Below are 19,853 nucleotides of genomic sequence, written 5' to 3'. Positions count from 1 at the left end.
GTTTATTTCCACCAAGGATTTTGTGACTACAATTACTCGTTTACTTGAAAGTCCTTCAACTTTTATTCGAGCAAAAGCCTTTCTGGTTCTGCTACAAGTTTTAATTAATAACAGGGAGATGTTGCTACTTAGTTGTCAAGCAAGGTAAGGTGCTAATGAATGATAATTAGATATATAATGTTTATTTTCAGAGTCACACCTGAAATACTTCAAAATGTGTGGTATTTTTGAGCCTGTGTTTTAGGAGTGAGCCATTTTCTGTGTAACATGAATCCTTTTATTCGTGAGAATACCAGGCAAACTGTTTTCTCTTGTCTGGGGCCATCCACTCACAAGTGGAAACCACTGTCTTACAGGGATAGTCTGTCTTTTAAACTAACCTGTGATCCCAGTGAGCATTAGCAAGGAGCAGATTTTGGTTTGGGTAGGACAAACCAAATAGAGCAACAGTGAGTTGTTGCTATGGTGTGAAAGCAAAATAAAAAGGTTTGTCATGTACCTTCCTCATCCTCGTGTGTGGTATAAGCCATAGTCTCTTCATTATAGACACATTCAAGTTAAAATAATATTTCTTGGCTATATATGTTGTTGGAGTGTTTTATATAATGACTACTTAATTTCTGTGACTTTCACATGTTGGAGTCTTGCAGTTTTGTTATGTACACTTGGGGTGGTTCTGTAAAAGAACATTGGTTGTAAGAATAGTGTTGGGGTTTTTTTTAAAAAAAAAGGGTGATTCTGAAGTACATTCTTAACATCCAGAGCATGGATTTCACTCACCAGTAGCTGATGGTTCTTTGCAGAGGACCCTCAGGGAGTTGGAGTGTGAAACGAAGATGTCAATATTATGCCCCTAAAGGGAAGTCTGGCCCTTCTGTCTATTCAAATGAGCATTTTAAAATATTGCCTGAAGCGTTCTGTTACAGGTGTATTATTAAAGCAACCTCTTGTAAGTTAGCCAATAGCTAATAAATCAGTTACCATAGTCTGCTATGTGAAATGTCAGTCTGCAGAATGGTGTAGCTACACAGCGTTTAGCACTTAGAATGTAAGTACTGGGTTTGTCTGAGGAAATCTTGAACACCAGATTTCTAGAGGAAGGATGTAAGGCTAACTTATACTACTCTTTCAGTACGGCCATTCTAACTAGTGGTAACATTTTGATAGGCTGTAGTATGATTTATGTAGTATGATTTTTCTTTTTCCTTGACTGAAAGATTGTTACATTGACTTAAATTATTTTTGCTTTTGGAATTCTCATATATTGATAATGAGTGTCTTTAGTCTTTTGTTCATATTGTGCATACTGATCATATATTTCAAGATAAAGTGGATTTTAAAGTTAATCTCTGTCTCAGTTCTGCAGAGAGATTCACTCCTTATATTAGCATGTATATTCATAGAGTTGCACTTACAGTAACTTATTGATTGCTTTCCTTTTGTACTCTATCATCTGTATTATTTCTAAAATGGATTTATTTGACAAGGCAAGTTTAAAATTTCAACTAAATTTCAGAGCCAAAACTAATGTATTGTCTTGATTGCAACCACAGATACTAGAAATAACTGGTTCAGTAGTGTTTTTGAGATATAGTGTCATTTTTTTATTATGAGAGGTAATGTTTTGCGCTTGCTTAAATGTAGGCTCGTGATGTATATTGAAAGAGACAGCAGAAAGACCATGCCAGGAAAACAGCAGCAAGACGGCAGTGAGTACCTGTCAAAATGCCTGGATCTTCTCATCTATCACATTGTGCGGGAGCTGCCAGGAATTCTAGGTAAATTCAGTTGGTTAACTGAAGAAATCTTACCTTTGCTTACAAATATCCCCTTATGTATACAGGTGGAAAGATTGTATTGTCTGATTACATAAAGTAATCATGAAGTTATTTAGGTATGTCATGATTTGGTATTTCTTATTGGAATGCCTGATTTCCTGTATTCATGTTTTGTATTTTTTTGAATGATAAGCCTCAGCAACTCTGGAATGGAGACCGAATGTACAAGAAGTTTTATCAATGTTCGGAAGATATTCCTAACGTTGAAAAGCCTGAGAGCAAATTTTCCTTATAAAGCATAGAGCTAGGAGAGATGCAGCAAGACGTATCTATGAGTATATGTTCATCTCTTATACGTTAAAACTTCCGACAGGAGAGATTTCCCACAGAAGAGAGTAAGAAAGCTAAATAGGGAGAAAAAGAAGGAAACACTCTTGAGTATTCAAGAAACAAAAAAGAGCCAACCCAACCCTGATTGTGTATGCTTTGTGATTTGATGATAATGCATTTCTTTTCGTAAAATGATTTTCTAATTAGATGATACTTGATGTGTTTTTCATCTTCTCTACATTATCACTAGAATATTGAAAATTAAATAATAGCACTGCAAAGGCCAGTAGACCTAAATATCATGCTGCTACTCTGAAAGAAACTTGACTTCCTAAGACAATGCAAATTTTTGGCTTGCTGCAATTACGTGATCCCTTTTTTCTAACTAAATACCAGGTTCGCATATTGGCTGTATTTCAGGATTTGGAACTCTCGGACTATAAATGTCTGAAATGGCAAAAAATAGCAGAAATTCAGCTTCTACTGTCTCTATGTACTACATGCAACTAATATAGTAGGCCTTGATTTTCCTCAGAACCTGAAAGTACTATACATCAAATAGGTAGTTCTTACTATTATAATACATAATACATCAATTTCTTTAACGTGTATTCAGCTGGGTTTTTTTACTACTGATATACAGTTTCAATGCATTATTGATAACTGATATATCAAGCATAATTTTCATACTTCTTCCTTTCCAAGCTAGATTTGTGTGTGGATGGTTTTTTATTAAGATTAAGCTATCTGTCCGCATTTGACAGAAGGGCTTTTATTGCTGCAAGTGTGACAAAGGAACATATTGTGTTTGAAGAGGTGGAAGCTGTGGCCTCCTAAGAAAAAGAATCAGCTTTGCGAATTGGAACAGTTAAAAGCAGTGAGAGTTAAGCCTAGCTGACTTTTAATACACGTCTGTCAGCTCCTTACTGATCCCATCTTCTTCCACCAGATGTAGCTATAAACCAAATAGACTAACAAGTTAGAGAAATTGTCCTTAAAGATACATTTAACCAAATTAAATAAAGTGTTAATCTTGCAAATAATTTTAAAAATTCTCAGTTGTAGGTAAGAAAATAATTTTATTTCTGCATTTATAAGATTTAACCTATTTCTAGGAAGTAGGTACAGATTGCTCAGATCAAACTAAAAATTGAGATAACTAGATCTACTTAGCAAGTGCAAAATTGGCAGTGATTATTATATAGACCTTAAAACATAGAGAATAGATTATTCAATAAATTATTCATTGCTAACCCTAGGGAGGTCTTGTTTAATTATGGTGTTGTGAGTAATTGAAAACAAGAAAGTCGTAATGAAAAAACAGTGCTTTGATTTATGTATTTAGTGGACTTTAGGAAATGCTTTTTCATGAGCAGTATATTCTACAAGTCAAATCTTTAAACCTGAAGTAGTGCCAGGCTCTGTTATTTCTGCTTATGTTGAAATTGAACTCCATATGAGCAGAAGAGTGTTGGTGTTATTCAGAATGTATAAACTGTGACTTACACTGAAAAGGAGGGCCTTTTCTGGCATGAACATTATGTAAAATATTTGTTTAATGTCTATGTGATTTCCCTTTTACAGTTTTGCACAGCTCTCTTCTTAGGGAGAAAAAATATCATAAGTGTTCTTTCAAGCCAGGATTTGGCTTTTAATGTTCTCAGGCTATAGGGACAGAATCTTACTCCTTTGCATATGAAGTGTGATTTTTCTCCTTCTGCGTCACTTCTTTATCCTGTGCGGAAAAGGCTGTGGTTTTCTGAGAATATAGTTAATGTAACAAAAATTTAGCAGTATGTTCCTTGTTTTTTCTGTCTTCTGCAGCTTGAAGTACAATTTTTACTCTTGACAATTAGAATTCAATTTCCTCAGTGGCATCCTGGGGTGTATTAGAAGGGGAGTAGCTGGTAGGTTGAGAGAGGTCCTCCTGCCCCTCTACTCTGCCCTGGTGAGGCCACATCTGGAATATTGTGTCCAGTTCTGGGCCCCTCAGCTCGAGAGAGACAGGGAACTGCTTGAGAGAGTCCAACGCAGAGCCACAGAGATGATGAAGGGAGTGGAACATCTCCCTGATGAGGAAAGGCTGAAGGAGCTGGGTCTCTTTAGCTTGGAGAAAAGGACACTGAGGGGTGACCTCGTTAAAGCTTATAGATATGTAAAGGGTGAGTGTCAGGAGGATGGAGCCAGGCTCTTTTCAGTGATGTCCAATGATAGGACAAGGGGCAATGCATGCAAGCTGGAGCAAAGAAGGTTCTGAAAAAGCACTAGGAAAAAACTTTTTTCACTGTGAGGGTGACAGAGCACTGGCACAGGCTGCCCAGGGAGGTTGTGGAGTCTCCTTCTCTGGAGACATTCAAAACCCGCCTGGATGCGTTCCATGTGTGACCCACTCTAGGTGATCCTGCTCTGGCAGGGGAGTTGGACTAAATGATCTTTTGAGGTCCCTTCTGTGATTGTGTCTGTGGCAACCGACTTCTCTCACTGACCTGCTACTACCTCTTTTATGAGAATGTGAGAATTCTTTTTTCTTTCGGGCACTTGCATCATTGTTAAATATGTCTTATGAGAATGTGGATGTGGCTGGTGGAGGGATCTTTTGGAATAGGAAGGAAATATGTTTGTTTCTCTCTTCCAGTGGTACTATGTTGCAGGAAAAGCATACTACTTGATCATTGTGTCACCTGTTACCATGATGAATTCAGCTCTTGGTCAGCTGGAAGTCATTAGAATTTTGCTTTTTATTTCACTGGAAATAGAATTGCATCCATAGAATTTAGGAGTAGCCACCTAAAGCCCCAGTTTACATCCACTCTGCCAGGAGAGGTAATTTCATCTTTGCTTCTACACCTGATTTATGTTTCTATCCTCACCATTTTGCCAGAGATCATGTTTTTGTACCTGTCCCTGTAGCCAGAATCAGTCACAGAATGTTAGGGGTTGGAAGGAACCTCTTGAGATCATCTAGTCCAACCCCCCTGCCAAAGCAGGATTCCCAAGGGCAGCCACACAGGAACGCATCCAGGTGGGTTTTGAAAGTCTCCAGAGAAGGAGACTCCACAACCTCTCTGGGCAGCTTGTTCCAGTGCTCCATCACCCTCACAATAAAGAAGTTTCTCCTCATGTTGAGGTGGAACTTCGTATGTTCTAACTTAAACCTGTTGTTTCTTGTTCTCTTGCTGGGCACCACTGAGAAGAGATTGTCCCCTTCCTCTTGACACCCACCCCTCAGATATCTATATAGGTTAATAAAATCCCCTCTCAGCCATCTCCTTTCAAGAATAAACAGCCCCAGTTCTCTCAGTCTGTCTTCATAGGAGAGATGTTCAAGTCCCTTAGTCATCCTCGTAGCTCTCTATTAGATTCTCTCCAGTAGGTCCCTGTATCTCTTGAATTGGGGAGCCCAAAACTGGACACAGTGTTCCAGGTGTGGTCTCACCAGGGCAGAGTAGAGCGGGAGGAGAACCTTCCTAGACATGCTGGACACGCTTTTCCTAATGCACCCCAGGATCCCATTGGCCCTCTTGGTCACAAGGGCACATTGCTGTCCCATGGACAACTTACTGTACACTAGGACTCCAAGGTCTTTCTCCATGGGGCTGCTTTCCAGCAGGATGTCCCCTAACCTGTACTGGTGCCTGGTGTTATTCCTCCGAAGATGCAGGACTCTACACTTGTCCTTACTGAACTTCGTGAGGTTCCCCTTTGCCCGGCTCTCCAGTCTGTCTAGGTCTCACTGAATGACAGCACAGCCTTCCTGTGTGTCAGCCACCCCTCCCAGTTTCGTATCATCAGCGAACTTGCTGAGGATGCACTCTGTCCCCTCATCCAGGTCGTTGATGAAGATACTGAACAAAACTGGACCCAGCACTGATTCCTGGGGAACACCACTGGCCAAAGGCCTCCAACTTGACTCTATGCCACTGATCACAACCCTCTGAACTCTGTTGCTGAGCCAGTTCGCAATCTACCTCATGATCCAATCATCTGTCCCACAGTTCTTGAGTTTACCTACAAGGATGTTATGGGGGACAGTATGGAAAGCCTTACTGAAGTCGAGGTATATGACATCCACTGCTCTCCCTTCCTCAGCCTTGTAGAAGGATATCAGATTAGTCAGGCAAGATTTCCACTTGGTAAATCCATACTGGCTATTCCTGATAATCTTCTTTTCTTCTAATTGATTAGAGATGGCCTTCAGAATGAGCTTCTCCATCATCTTTCCAAGGAGGGAGGTGAGGCTGACTGGCCTGTAGTTGCCAGTGTCCTCCTTCTTGCCGTTTTTGAAGACTGGAGTGATATTGACTTTTTTCCAGTCCTCAGGAACCTCTCCTGTTCCCCATGATTTTTCAAAGATCATGGAGAGTGGCTCATCCACAATGTCAGCCAACTCTCTCAGCACGCGTGGACGCACTCCGTCGGGGCCCATGGATTTGTGTGTTTTCAGTTTTTTTAATAATTCTCTAACCAAATCCTCACTGACCAGTGAAGAGTCATCCTCACTCCAGTTTTGTTCCCTTACTTCCAGTGACTGGAATTCCTGGGGGCTGGGCTTGGGAGTAAAAACTGAGGCAAAGAAGGCATTCAGTAGTTCTGCCATCTCTGCATCCTCTGTTATCATATCTCCCACCTCATTTAGCCGCAGACCCCCTTTTTCCCTACTCTTCCTTCTCTCATTGATGGATTTGAAGAAAATATTCTTTTTTTCACTTCCTTAGGCAGACTAAATTCAAAGAGAGCTTTGGTCTTTCTTGTTGGTTCTCTACATGCTCTGGCCACATTTCTATAGTCCTCCCAATTAACCAGACCATTTTTCCACTTACTGTAAATTTCCCTTTTCCATTTGTGTTTTTCCAGGAGCTCCTTGCCTAATCATGAAGGTCTCCTGCTTCCTCTACTTGATTTTCTTTTTGAGGGAATGCATTTATCTTGAACCTGGTGTAGGTAGAGTTTCAATGTTGACTAGCTCTCTTGTGCCCCCCTACCTTCTAGAATCCTAGCCCATGGGATACTTCTAAGAATATCTCTGAAGAGAGCAAAGTTAGCCTTCTTGAAGTCCAGGGTAGAAATTTTGCTTACTACCTTTTTTCCTCCCCTAACAATACTAAACTCTAATGTATCATGGTCACTGCAGCCAAGACTGCCTCCAGCCTTATTCCCCATGCTTCTTGCATTGGTATACAGACACTTTAGAGACTTAACTGAGGAGCAGCTGTTACCGTTGCTCATGCTGGATGCATTGGTGTGGATGCACTTGAGCAGGAACTTGGCCTGGCCGAACACTCAGCTAGGAAAGAGAAGTGTTAGAGCAATTTATCATGTGGTCATATGAAGACTACTTTTGGCAGGAGGGAGAAAAGGTGGGGTTGAACAACAGACACTGGAACAGAGATGGTTTATATGTCATTTGCTGTTGTTTAGTAAAGCAATTTTATTAGATCAGTCTGACGTTATATTTTATAGGTGACATTCTCACTGCCTTATCTAATGTCTCTGGGCGTAAACATCCCTCAACAGTTCAGGCCAAACAGCTGAAGATGTGCCTTCCTATGATGCCTGTAGTGCTTCACCTTGTGACATCGCAGGTAGAGTGGGTTTTTTTCCCCCAAAATTGTTTAAACAAAGGACAAATTCTTGCATTTTCCCAAAACCTAACTCCTGCTGATCATGATCAAAATGGATAAAATAGAACTTTTATTAATAAATGCTGATGAGTATTTTGGCCGTGTAACAGCATTTAAGATGTCTTATCTTTGCAAGATTGTAAGACAGCTCAACTGAGAGAAGGAAATATTTAGTCCTGGTTTTATGAAACACGTTTTGATATTTCTGATCATAAAATCTGCTGCATTTGATGTAATGTTTTCAATTTCTGCTAAATTCAAATAGATATTTCGTCCTCGGATAGTCACAGAAGAGTTTCTTTTCAACTATGGGACCTTACTTGTGAGTATAGTCATCTAATTTAAATCTTGTTTACAAAACATACATATCCATAAAATTTGGGCAATTAATGTAATAAAATTAAATTTACAAATTGGAGAGACAACTTTATTCTAATATAAATTTAAAGCTTTGATTTCATTCAAAACTTCATATATATTCAGAAAATATTTTCTGTTGTAATCTGTTGTGTCCAAGGGAAAATATGCTACCCTGTATTCAAGTGCAGAGAAGCTCTACACGTGTTGGATAAGTACGCAGGAGATTCTCAGTTTTATTTTAGAGGAGAAAAGTTTGGCTTTAGATTACACAGAATATTATTTCTAGAATTTTACACTAGTATTTTATGAGTAGAAATGGAAGATAAATTATAATCTAATCTATATTTAAGGTATTCTTTCCTTTTTTCACCTGTATTTAGTTCATGAATAGCTGAGTATTCTAAACAACAGAGCTAAAATTTTTGTCACAGTAACATCTGCAACCTATTTGATGTTGGCAATAGAAAATAAACTTTTTATCGATGACACAGGGTACTACAGTAAAAATAAAGTAGTACTGTTGTAATGCAATTAACTCTTATAAAAACAGTTGTTTCTCATAAGTGAGAATTCTAACGTTGTGTATCAGAGTTTAGCAAATACTTTTAAGTAAACAGGTTCATAAATGACATCTAGGTATTTACTTCCACAATAGCATAAATAAATACTTCACCATGAAGAGCTAGACTAAAGTTTGTTGTTCAGATTCACTCCTCTTTCTCCTTTGAGTCTTAATTCCAAGAAAATGAGCTAACTTAAACTCACAACTAAAATATAAAAATTAACATTAGAATGAAGAAAATAAAAAAGAAAACTCTAGATGTTGAATTGCAGAGCTTCTTAGCTCTTTGAGGCATTTGTAACCAGGCATTAGATTTATTAGTGGGTTTGGATCACCCTTCTAGAAGGTGAAATTCTTCTGTCAACAATATAGGTACAGCAGATCAGGTACAATCTAAGTTTTCTTTTGATGTTACTCCAGCTTTCTTGAACGACTGACTGAGAAAGTCAGGCTGCTTACACCAGCATAGCTTTCCTCCCTTTTCGAGGAGGAGAAGATTATTTGCTGATTTTTTTCCTGCATCTTGTGCTTCTGTCTCCATTGAACAAAGCAGTTCAGGAACTTACATAGACTATTTCAATTTATGAGTGAAAAAGGAAGGGGAAGTAGTATATCTGAAAAAGTAATATCAAATTTGAATCCATTTTATATGCTGTTATGATATGATTAATATGATTACTTCTGAAAAAAATAACTCTCCATTCTACCAGGCGGCAATCCAATATTTTGTATTTAGCAATGTTCCCACTGACGTCTGTAATGGGACATTTGATCATCAACTCGTACTTATTTCAAATACTGTGCTGTAGTTGAGGCCTCTGTTTAGCAGGTCAGTTTTCCAGGATTTTTTTGGTTTGTTTCTTTTGGGGTTTTTGATTTGTTTTTTGTTTGTTTTTCTTTTTCCTGATTTATTCAGAAATCTTACTCTTAACAGTAAGAAATGATGAGGAGTGGAAAGATGTGTGCTTAGTCTCTGGAAGGAAAAGAGCAGTTATTTTCCTGTAAATGTTGTTCATTGAGAATTCTTTTTTTCTTGCTGCTTTGAAGTTATTTCCATCATCACTGTAATTTTCAGTGCAAAGAAATTGAGGAGGGAGTCGGGACAGTCCTTTCATGTTTTCAGCCGTGAATAGAAATACGTGGAGGACGCTCTGCCCCAAAGGCACAGCTAATAAGCTCCTGGTGGAGTGCACAGGGCAGACTCACCTGTAGCAGAATCTGCACAGTGTTTCTCTCTGTGAAACTGAGAGAGTTGGGGTTTTGCACAAATGCATCTTGTATTTCTAGTATAGAGCTAAGGAGATAAGCATTAAAACTTTTTTTGCACCAGCTTTTTCCAAATTAGTCTTGAGACTATGGTTAGGAGTGAATCTGTCTTAAAAGACCAAACACACTAGGTTATTCTCTTCCAAAACAAGTTAATTAAATAATAATTAGTAATTTTCTTCCAATGATCAGGAAGATAAATACCTGTGTTTATTAATGGAAACAGTTGTTTTTTATGATTGTCTCTGAGATGAATTTATATAATTAGTTTCTAGCTATCTTTAGTTGAGGAGGAATCCTTCAGGTGTTTTTTGCATGCTGAGAAAAAGGTAACTTGTATAGACACTTTTGCCAGTTTAATAAGTAATAACAAAATTTTAATTGATTTTAAACAAATGTCATTTTCCTAATGCTTTACATTGTATAAATAAATAGATATGTGTGCAAATTGCTAATGAGAAAGGTGTTTAGCTGTGGTGGGTTCTCTGTGTATTAAATACTGCATTAGTGAAGAAGAGCATACTATAAATTCTGCTGAGAATTTTTCCTGCTTTAACAAATGCTAATAACATGTCTTCTGCATCCCCCATGGAATAAACAGCTATGCATAGAAGTGGGAGTTGAAGAATGAAACCAAGATTAAAAGGCAAAATAATAATGGGTCTAATTGTACCATATTTACTTAACCCAGATTATTAATATTTCGTTGTCTCCATTCCTTAAAATGGCGATTGATTTAAGTGATTTTTCAGTAGAAGGTTATGCATTTTTGTTTATTGTGCTGTGTGTAACTGTGTCCGTAGTGTGTGTAGTATGCACGGAGATCAAAGAGATTGTGCAAATAACATAAAATTGCGTTTTCTGAAGGGTCTTTGGTCTTTTTAGTGGGTTGTTTTAGCATAGCCATGTCCAAGGTAGTTCAAAGTCTCCTAAGAAATCACAATTTTCTGTTAACAGTAAAGACATTAAATTTCTATCTATTTGACTAGAAATGTTATCATTCCTCACATTAGCCAGAGTGGAGTCCTTACTGTATTCCTCGCTTAAGCGTCCAGCATCATTACTGACTTGCAAAATGATGGTATAAAAGCTAGATCATGAATGCTTTCAGTTTTTCATATCTTAATTATTATTAATGTACGTGCATTAACATTTTGTATTTACAGTCTCTTAAAAAATTTAATGTTCTAGTTATTTCAATGATTATGCTTCTTAGTTTTTGTTTCTAAAGTGTTTTAACCTAAGTGCTGCTTCTTCTGCAGAATTTCATCCGATCGATAGATTCAGGAGAAACAAACTTAGATGGAGCGATAGGTAGGGTAGCCTATGATATTGCAGTACTTTTATACACAGGCATTTTAACTGTTGCATTTTCTAAAGAAATATTACTATTTTCACCAATAGGGCAAGCTGCATCCGAAGACTTGATTAAGACTACTTTATCAACCTTTGAAGCAGTAACACAGCATCCTGTATTGTTAACAACCCATCGCTTGACTGTAAGTCTGGCAACCAATTAAGTAGTTGCAGGCTAATTGGCTTAATTCCACTGATAAATAGTGTATTTTGAAGATACAGAAACTGTGGAATTAAGTTAAGGACACCTCAATATATCATTTAAATCAATACAGGCATTAGCAAATCATGATACAGAAGACTGTGATCTTCGGGGTTGTGCAGGAATGGAGTATATTACAAATGAAGTGCTTTTTACAAGGTGAATCCTATTTGATGTGCATGGTAGTTGAGTATTTAGATTATAAAGTCTTAATAAATGAAAATAGTAAAATTAATCAAATATGAAGTGGAATTTGAGTTTAATATTTATTTTGGTTAATGGTCACAAAAGAGTGGTATTCAAGAAAATGGTCTGCACGCATAAAAGTCTACACAAATAATAGTCCAAGGGGAAATGGTACAGAACTGAACAGTTCAATTCACTTTAAAATAATCGCACAAATGATGTTCTAGAAAAGAAATATAAATGCAGGTGTGGTATGAATGCCTACTGATATCTCCTTATACACCTGTCAGCCTGCTGCTGTATGATGGCTGTCTCAATCAAGAATCACCTCAATTTTTAAAAATAATTGCTTTACTTCTGTGGGTTATCAATGTGTCTTATACTGACAGAAATATGTACTATTTTTATGGAGGTCCATAACATTTACTGAAATTGCAATACCTCATGCCAGCACATTAAATAAAGTTCCTCTAGCTGTTTAGCCTTCAATGATCTGGGGTTTTTTCCCTGGGAGGAAAAAAAAAAGCACCAAGGAAACAGGTCCCCTTTAAAACCCTTCTTCCCTTGCTGCCATCTCCATGTCCAGCAGAAAATTGTATTGAAGCAAAGGTCTCACTGTCCTTTAAGCAGAAGTAGGTGACTTCTATTTTAAGTATATATCTTTCTAGGGAACAGTTTATTGGCATTTTTAAATGTTTATTTAAAATCTATCTGAGCACATCAGTTCACCTTAAGTAGCTGGAGATAAAACTTCTTGTCTGTCCACTGCTTGTAGATTTATGACACCACTTCTGTAGAATAGTTTCCCTGACTTAAAATGGGTATATATTGAAATTTATTAACTAAAAATAATTGTAACTATGTCAATGAACAGCTGCACTTTTTTTTTGCATTTTTTTTGAGGAAAGACAACCTATCATTTCACTCATTTTCATAAATAACAGGTCATCCTAATTTCAAAGAGCCCTCCTGAAAGTCAGCAAATAGCCATTCAGACATAAAATAAAGTGGAGAAATAGCCTTTCATTTGATGTGTTAAATAAAAGAAATTGTCCACTGTAATTAGTAATTTCTAACCACATCTGCCACTAGTGATGCAAACAGTAATTAGTTTAATACTATTTACGAAGTCTAGTGTGCTAATTATACTTGAATGTACAGCATACATTACTTTAGAGGAAAGTGGTACTTCATCTTCTGTAATGCATATAGAATATTTTTAGAATAGCTGTTACTCAAGGGATATCTTCTAATTGCTGCTCACTGGGCATGACTAGAATCTATGAATATAAATGCCAGCACCCAGTGGAACTTGGTGCTTTTTCAGAAAGTTGAAACAAGACACGTTCCACTTTCCAGATCAATATTTTAGTAGACCAGTGGTGAGCAGGAAACTCTTTCACTGGGGGGAAATTTGTGTCCTAGGCTGGTCTTTGAAGCCTGAGTTGCTCATTTAAACAAAGCTGGTTACAAACTACATGTTATGGAGGGAAGGCCCAAAAGTGTTTGAGGGGATGCATTTTTTTCTGCTATAACTGTGACATTGCTCTCGAGTCTTTAATCAGAAATTAAATGCATTTCTAATAATGTAATGAATTTAATGAAAAGCAAGGTTATATTAAGCAAGCAGAACCAATAAGTTTTTTGGTTCAGTTCTGATTTCAGTTTGGTTGCAATGAAAAATTGTAAGTTAATAGGAATTCAAGAGCAGCATTTCAGTTTCTCTTCCACCTTGAGAAGAATTGCCTGTTCTGGATTTTAGTTCATGTTTGATTTGCCTTTATATTTGTACCTTGAATAAAGAAAATCTAATGATTTGGTTTTTTGGGGATCAAATTTCTGATTGCCATCAACCTGAGGTCAGTTATTGAGGAGATTCACGTTTGTGAGGACTGACTGTATTATATATTTCTAAGTGTGATAAAGCCAAGGAAAATTGATTGAAACTGCTCGAATGAAAGGCAGTAGTGAGCAGTAATTTCATTGTGCATGCAGTTGTGTGAATTTATACAGGATATAGACTAACAGTAAGTGTGACTCTGCAAATTTTGACCAAATTCTAGATTTTCAAGTATGTGAATATATAATGGCATCAGTCTCTTCAGCTTACAGGGATTCAACTGCCTGTTTCCTCCACCTACCTGGAAAAGAAAAATATTTATTATATTCAGATAATAAGTATTATAGTAATATTTATTTTTAAGTTTTAGATATAAGTAACTGGAAGAATTCTGTGCTGACTGTATCATTTGCATTTTTTTCTTTAAGTGGATTTATTTGCCTGGAAAAGGACATATGCTAATTCAGAGCACTGTGAGCAATGATGGGTTTTGTGATGGCAGGCAGATCCTTTGGGAGTCCTTTCTACACTTATAACTAGCTCCCAAAGATGATCTGTGTAAGGCACAGATGATCTTTTACCCGAAGCGTAAAAGTTCTCTGATTGAGGCAAAAGTTGTCAGCAGTGATTCTTCTCCTCAAGCTTTTAAAATTTATTTTTAAAAATCAGCCTAAATTAAAAGCACCCTGAACATGATGAGTTGCTTGATGGGAAGTCAAGGGAAAAGCAGTTTGACATGGAAGTCTACTGGTTGACAATATAAGAGTTATTATTTTCACCAAAGTTGACAACATAGGGGTTAGATACTTTGGCAAGTGCTTTTTTTTCCTGCTCATCATAGTCTTTTCTTGATTATGCATCAATGATGTTCTTCATCCACAGGCTGTTCTGATCTAACCACTGACACCTTAATTTTGTCAGCATAGGATTTGAGTGTATTGTACAGCCTTTCTTCAATCACTTTCCATTTTCAAGCAGATTAAAATTTTACACCCCATGTGGCTTTCTGTCCATTAAGCTAATCCACATGACATGAGTCTTTTTTGTGAAACCAGTCTTGTACTAATTGACATATTGAGTCAGCCAATCAGTACCGTCTCTTCCCAGAATTAGGAAAAAAATACACCCCTCAATGAAGATTCTGAAGTTCTGAAAACTTTTTTTAAAAAAAAAATAGACATGTCATCCAACTCCACAATTCAGTCTAACATGCATTAGATTATTTTTTCTATTACATTCTGAGAGATTACTGGCAATATTAAAACATTGAGGAGCATGCTGTGCCTCCAGCAAGTGCTTTCAAAAATTTGAAGGCAGCATGATCTTAATTCCATGGTCACTTTCAGCAGTAATTTTGTATGGAGTTTTAATGAGAATAAATGGCCAGGTGATGTTGAATGTTGTGAATCTTCCATGTGACTGGAAAAAAAAAAAAGTGTTTGAGAGCTGCTGGTCTTTGCTTTGGTATGTTGTCCTTCGAATAGTGGATAAGGAGATACTTGTCAATTGTTAAGTTCAGCATATGCACACTGAAATGAACTAGATACTTCTAAAAATATCTTTTTCTAGCTAGTTAAAATTTACTAAGTAGAGAATAGACATGAGTTTTTAAAAAAATTAAGTAAAGAATGGTGCCTTACAAAGTTCTTTGTTGCAGCATGAGCTATTTATAGCTAATCTAGAAAAGGGAGTGAATAAGGAAGTGACAAAATTGCCTGATGACACTGAATTATTCACAGTAGTGAAAATTAAAATTGACAGAAGAGTTGCAGAAGGTATGAACATATTGAGTGAAAGGACAGTAAAATGACATGCAATTCAATACTCATAAATGTCAAGCAACACACATGGGGAAAATTGTTCCAACTATGCATATGCAGAGTCAGGCTTTAAACTACTTGTAACTGTTCTGGAGACTTTCACCATTGTGTTTCTATGCAAATGATAGCTTTGTACTCAGCAGTAATCAGAAAGACAACTAGATGATTGGAAATGACTGGTAAAAGATCAGACAAAAAAGCAGAACGCATTGCTGTGCTGCGGTAAGTCCATGGTGCCCTCAAGCCGTGAATACATTAAAGCCGTTGTGGTCGTTCCTTCTCAAAAGGAATAAAGATTAACAGGAAAATTACAACTCAATGATGCAAGGAGGGACAGAGTAGATAGGAACTTCAGCTTGGAGACAAAAGACTTAAGAGTATAGAATTATGAGTTGCATGGGAAAGATGAATTGGAAATAATTATTCATGGTTTTCATAAAGTAAGTGGGTGTCCAGTTAGCTGATTTAAAATAAAGAGGGAAGTGCCTTTTTATAAGGCATAAATGAAGCATAGAAGTCAGTGCCATAGGTATTGCACATGCTAAAAGTGTAAATGCATTTAAGATAAGATTGGACAAATATGTGGGAGAAAAGGCTGGCAACTAGTATTAAATGCAAAAATACAGATACAGCATCAGCTTAGGAAGTTACTTAACTCAAGAGTTACTTTACTAGAAACGTGCTTTATACTTGTTCTCTTTTTCCTATTCTTACTTCTACTCCTTTCCAGTTGTCAGAAACAGGATTACCAGGTTTGAGCTACATTTTTGTTTGGTCCTGTACATCTGTATTATATCTGGGAGATGTGAATGTAGTGTGGCTGGAAGCTTCTAATTTTTCATTACTATTTTGGGTCCTGATACCAGCACAGTTATGGCAGCATGGCCTTTGAATGGAATCATTAGAGAATTATACGCTGGCGGCTTTGTGCAGTTAGGGATTTATCAGGCTGTCTAGAAGACAGTAGAAAGCCAGATATAACGATGATCGTATTCAAACTGTATAGTCTGTTTAGGCTTAAAGAAGAATATTTCCTGCTTATTTATTTTTTTCATAAGCATTCTTAGTGATAAAGATGAGGACAGAAAAAATATCTGCCTGAGTATATCTGAAAACGTGTCTGTATGCATATATGGAGATTTGATTCCCCATAGATGTGTTTGTTTCAATCTCTCTAGAAAATGCCAAAGTACTAATACCATGCTTCTACATATGCAACTTATAGAAACTTGTGCAATTCACTGTTGAATTTACTACTTTGTATACTGTTACGTGTCCGTTGATTTCGCCTCATAATTACTTATTTAGTTCATATCTTGTTTACAAATTTGTGTACAGATTAGTAAATAAAACAGTTTACCAGAGAAAAGTGAACTTGGTGGCTTTTATAAGTGTGATTATGGATGGATTTCCATGATTATTCATCTCTTTGATTAAGGGCCTATCAGTGGAATAAACACAGATAACAGTGTATCTCTGTTTTTGGTTTTTTTTCCAACCCTGTGAATAATCTAAGACAGAAATTTCTAATTCTCTATTCTAGGTTGAAGACTGTGTCCTCCCACCCCTAGTTTCTTTGGTCTGCAGTGAGAATGGTAAGTATATGGCCACATCAACTACAATTCCCATAAATTCCACACTTTTCTTTAATTAGACTTCAGTGTGGTCACATTCTTGGCACCTTTATTTTCAAGTGGAATGGAGACTCTTCAGCTTGCGGTTGCTGTCAGAAACCACATCACTGCTTCTAAGCCACGAGGTCATGGCTGAGAAGAAAGGGGAGACCCTCAACTCAAACAGCAAGCTTCTCTCTCTCATTAGAGATTCACTGCTGCCTCAGTAAGTAGAATATTGCTCCTGTAATGGGGAATAACTTGATTCTCTATCTGTTTTTGACAGCATATTTGTTTTAGCCACGCTTTTCATGTTTAAATGGCCAAGTAAGAAGAGGAAGAGCTAGTAACTGTTTCCAGGGTTCTATGCCCAGCATCTTTCTCCTAGAGAGCATGAAGACAGCTCTCTGTTGTGTACACACATGAGCTGAGAACATACATGAGTAGAGGGAGGGAAGGCACAAACACAAGATGAGTACAGTAATGATGAATCATCATTCATCGTTCACATTATTATACATTATTATACAGTATATTTTAATGTATCATCCTCAGAAGTTAATAATTGGAAAAACTTAGCTGCCTTAAGTGAGAAAATTGTTCCCCACCCCTACATTAACTAAGCAGCGGAATGGTGGAGGGATTGATGCTGGATTATGATCAGAAACACAGTGCCTTCCCCTCTTAACTGCTTGGGATAAAGATTTACATTATCATTACAAGTATGTTACATCAAATTTTAGACCTCCCTTCTTGCTAATTGATTAATATTCTTGCAGTTTGACGACCAAAGTTCTGTCCAAGCAAGATGTGTAATCTTTTCTCTATGAGAGAGAGTGGGAAGAAAATCGTAGAGCTTTATAGAGAAGCTTATTTTCACATCTTTCTTCAATTTTTTTTGCCCCTCTGGGAAATACAGAATTTATGTATATGAATAAAAATGGAAATCGATAATACTACTTTAAAAATAAGGTTTATGCAGTATTAAAAGCTGCTATATAATTTCATTCTGACAGGGAAAGAAACCTGGAGTCACGCTAGACCAAGTTCTGTCCCTGCACTAGTATTTGACCTTCGTAGACATGCTCGTCTTATAAAATGGCTGTTCTCATGGAACTGGAGGGTGGGGAGAGTGGGTGTCCTGCTAATTACAAACTAGAAGGAACACAGCCAGTATACTCCTGCCTCCAAACTGATTACTCAGTTGAGTGGCTGAGCTTTTTGGTCTGAGACTAATTGCAATCTTATTTTGAGGACTGCTCCTGTGCTATCTTTGCGTGCATTGCGTTGTGGATGTATGAAAAGGGTCCTGCAGTAATTCAGAACCTTGGTTCCAGGCTTTAAGTATTTTCTGAATTGCTTCCTTTATCTCACCAGTAGAGATGATACTTGCATTGGAATTTTTGAGATTATGTCAAAAATATAGATATTGAAGTTTATGATATTTGGAATATATTGGAACTTGGTATAACCAGATTTTACTCTAGCTTAGGAGGATAGTAAAACAGTAGGTACATCTGGTTTACAAAGAGTGAACTAATGTCTGCTTGTTTAGTACATTACTTGAACCTGTGTGTGAGCCAGAGCCTAATATGTTGACCTGTGAGTAGTCAACCTGAGAAGACACAGAGGGAACAAGAAACAGAGAAGGGTTTCAGGATTTTCTGTAGAAAACATAAACTCAGTTTTGACTTGAAAGCATCAAAATTCAATCTGGATAAGACTCAAACTAAGAAAAGACCAAAGCAGCTGCTTTGGATGTGAAAAAAGACACAAAAGGTGAGTTTCATTCAACAGTATTCTAGGTTTGGAGGAATGAATCTCCACATGCTCTCTAGAGTTCTCAAAAGCTGCTTTATTTCAGTGTGAAGGGGTCTGGTGTAAATACAAAGAGAAGGGAGGTCTAAAATTTGATGTAACATACTTGTAATGATAATGTAAATCTTTATCCCAAGCAGTTAAGAGTTACTTGTTAACTCTGAGGTAAAGGGGAAACTAGCTTTTGTATTTGGAGGCCAAGGAGGTGTTTGCTGATGTTGTTCAGGCTGACGTTTCTGGACAAAGAATGGGACAGTATGACTCCACTGGAGGACAGTTGCAAGAGGAGTGGCATGTGATGTCTTTGGATCTGCTTTTTAAGAACATGTTCTTTTTTTGTGAAGGTTATAATGGTATTCGTGTTTGTATTTAATTCCTGTAAATATCTTCCAAAAGTTAATTTGTTTAAATGTAAAATTGACCCAGGAGATAGAATTTTTGGTCACTACACCTGAAATATAAATGGTCTTCATTTAGAGATACACGTAGGAATGCAGTAGTTAATTTTTTTCCCCCCTCATCTTCTGCATCATCGATTAAATGATAGTGCCATTAAATATTTTGACATATGTAGATCAGAAAGTTAACTTCCTCATAATATTGTATTTGAATTGAATACAGTAGTGTCATTAGATTTCAGTTCACTGAGAAGTTATTTTCCTGAGCATTGTGTAACCAAAATGTAACTTCCAGCTATAGAAAATGAATACAAGGCAAATGCTTTCTTTCACATATCCAGATTATTTTTAATCAGAAATTGAAACCTCAGCTCTTTTTCGTTTAATTCTTAATATTTCTAATTATAGTTAATTTGAAATTTGAGCCAGAACCATCAAGAGGAGAGGAATGTGTGAATAAAGATTTTTTTAATTTGAAAGATTATGTGACTTGTTCTTAGACTGCCAAGTTCTGGAAGTACAAAGTCTGGGATACTTGAGATAATTTGTAGATAAAATGTTCAGTATTTTTTAAGAGCCTAAGAGAATCCATATCCTCAAATCTTTAGGTCCTCTGTCATGATTGCTTATAGCAAAGATTGACAGAACTCCTTGCAGTGTAGCACCTGAGTTTGCAGAACCCTTATAAAATGCTCTCAAAAGG

The 19,853-nt window shown here is 37.0% G+C and overlaps 1 protein-coding gene across 1 annotated transcript in view; it reads left to right on the top strand.

The window, feature by feature from the left end:
* The window catches only part of LOC104277392 (serine/threonine-protein kinase ULK4-like), a gene marked incomplete at both ends in the record, with an annotated part of 42,776 nt that overhangs the window by 7,415 nt on the left and 15,508 nt on the right, over positions 1 to 19,853 (top strand). The window contains 8 exons of the mRNA XM_009874016.1: positions 17 to 144; positions 1,645 to 1,778; positions 7,569 to 7,690; positions 7,995 to 8,051; positions 11,180 to 11,231; positions 11,322 to 11,416; positions 16,865 to 16,916; positions 17,016 to 17,160. Coding sequence (XP_009872318.1) covers positions 17 to 144; positions 1,645 to 1,778; positions 7,569 to 7,690; positions 7,995 to 8,051; positions 11,180 to 11,231; positions 11,322 to 11,416; positions 16,865 to 16,916; positions 17,016 to 17,160 — 785 coding nt within the window. The remainder of the gene's footprint in view (positions 1 to 16; positions 145 to 1,644; positions 1,779 to 7,568; positions 7,691 to 7,994; positions 8,052 to 11,179; positions 11,232 to 11,321; positions 11,417 to 16,864; positions 16,917 to 17,015; positions 17,161 to 19,853) is intronic.

This window comes from Apaloderma vittatum, unplaced genomic scaffold (assembly GCF_000703405.1).
Source record: "Apaloderma vittatum isolate BGI_N311 unplaced genomic scaffold, ASM70340v1 scaffold11170, whole genome shotgun sequence".
Taxonomy (NCBI): Eukaryota; Metazoa; Chordata; class Aves; order Trogoniformes; family Trogonidae; genus Apaloderma; species Apaloderma vittatum.
The sequence above is the reverse complement of the archived record's forward strand: the minus strand, read 5'-3'. Positions and strand labels throughout refer to the sequence as shown.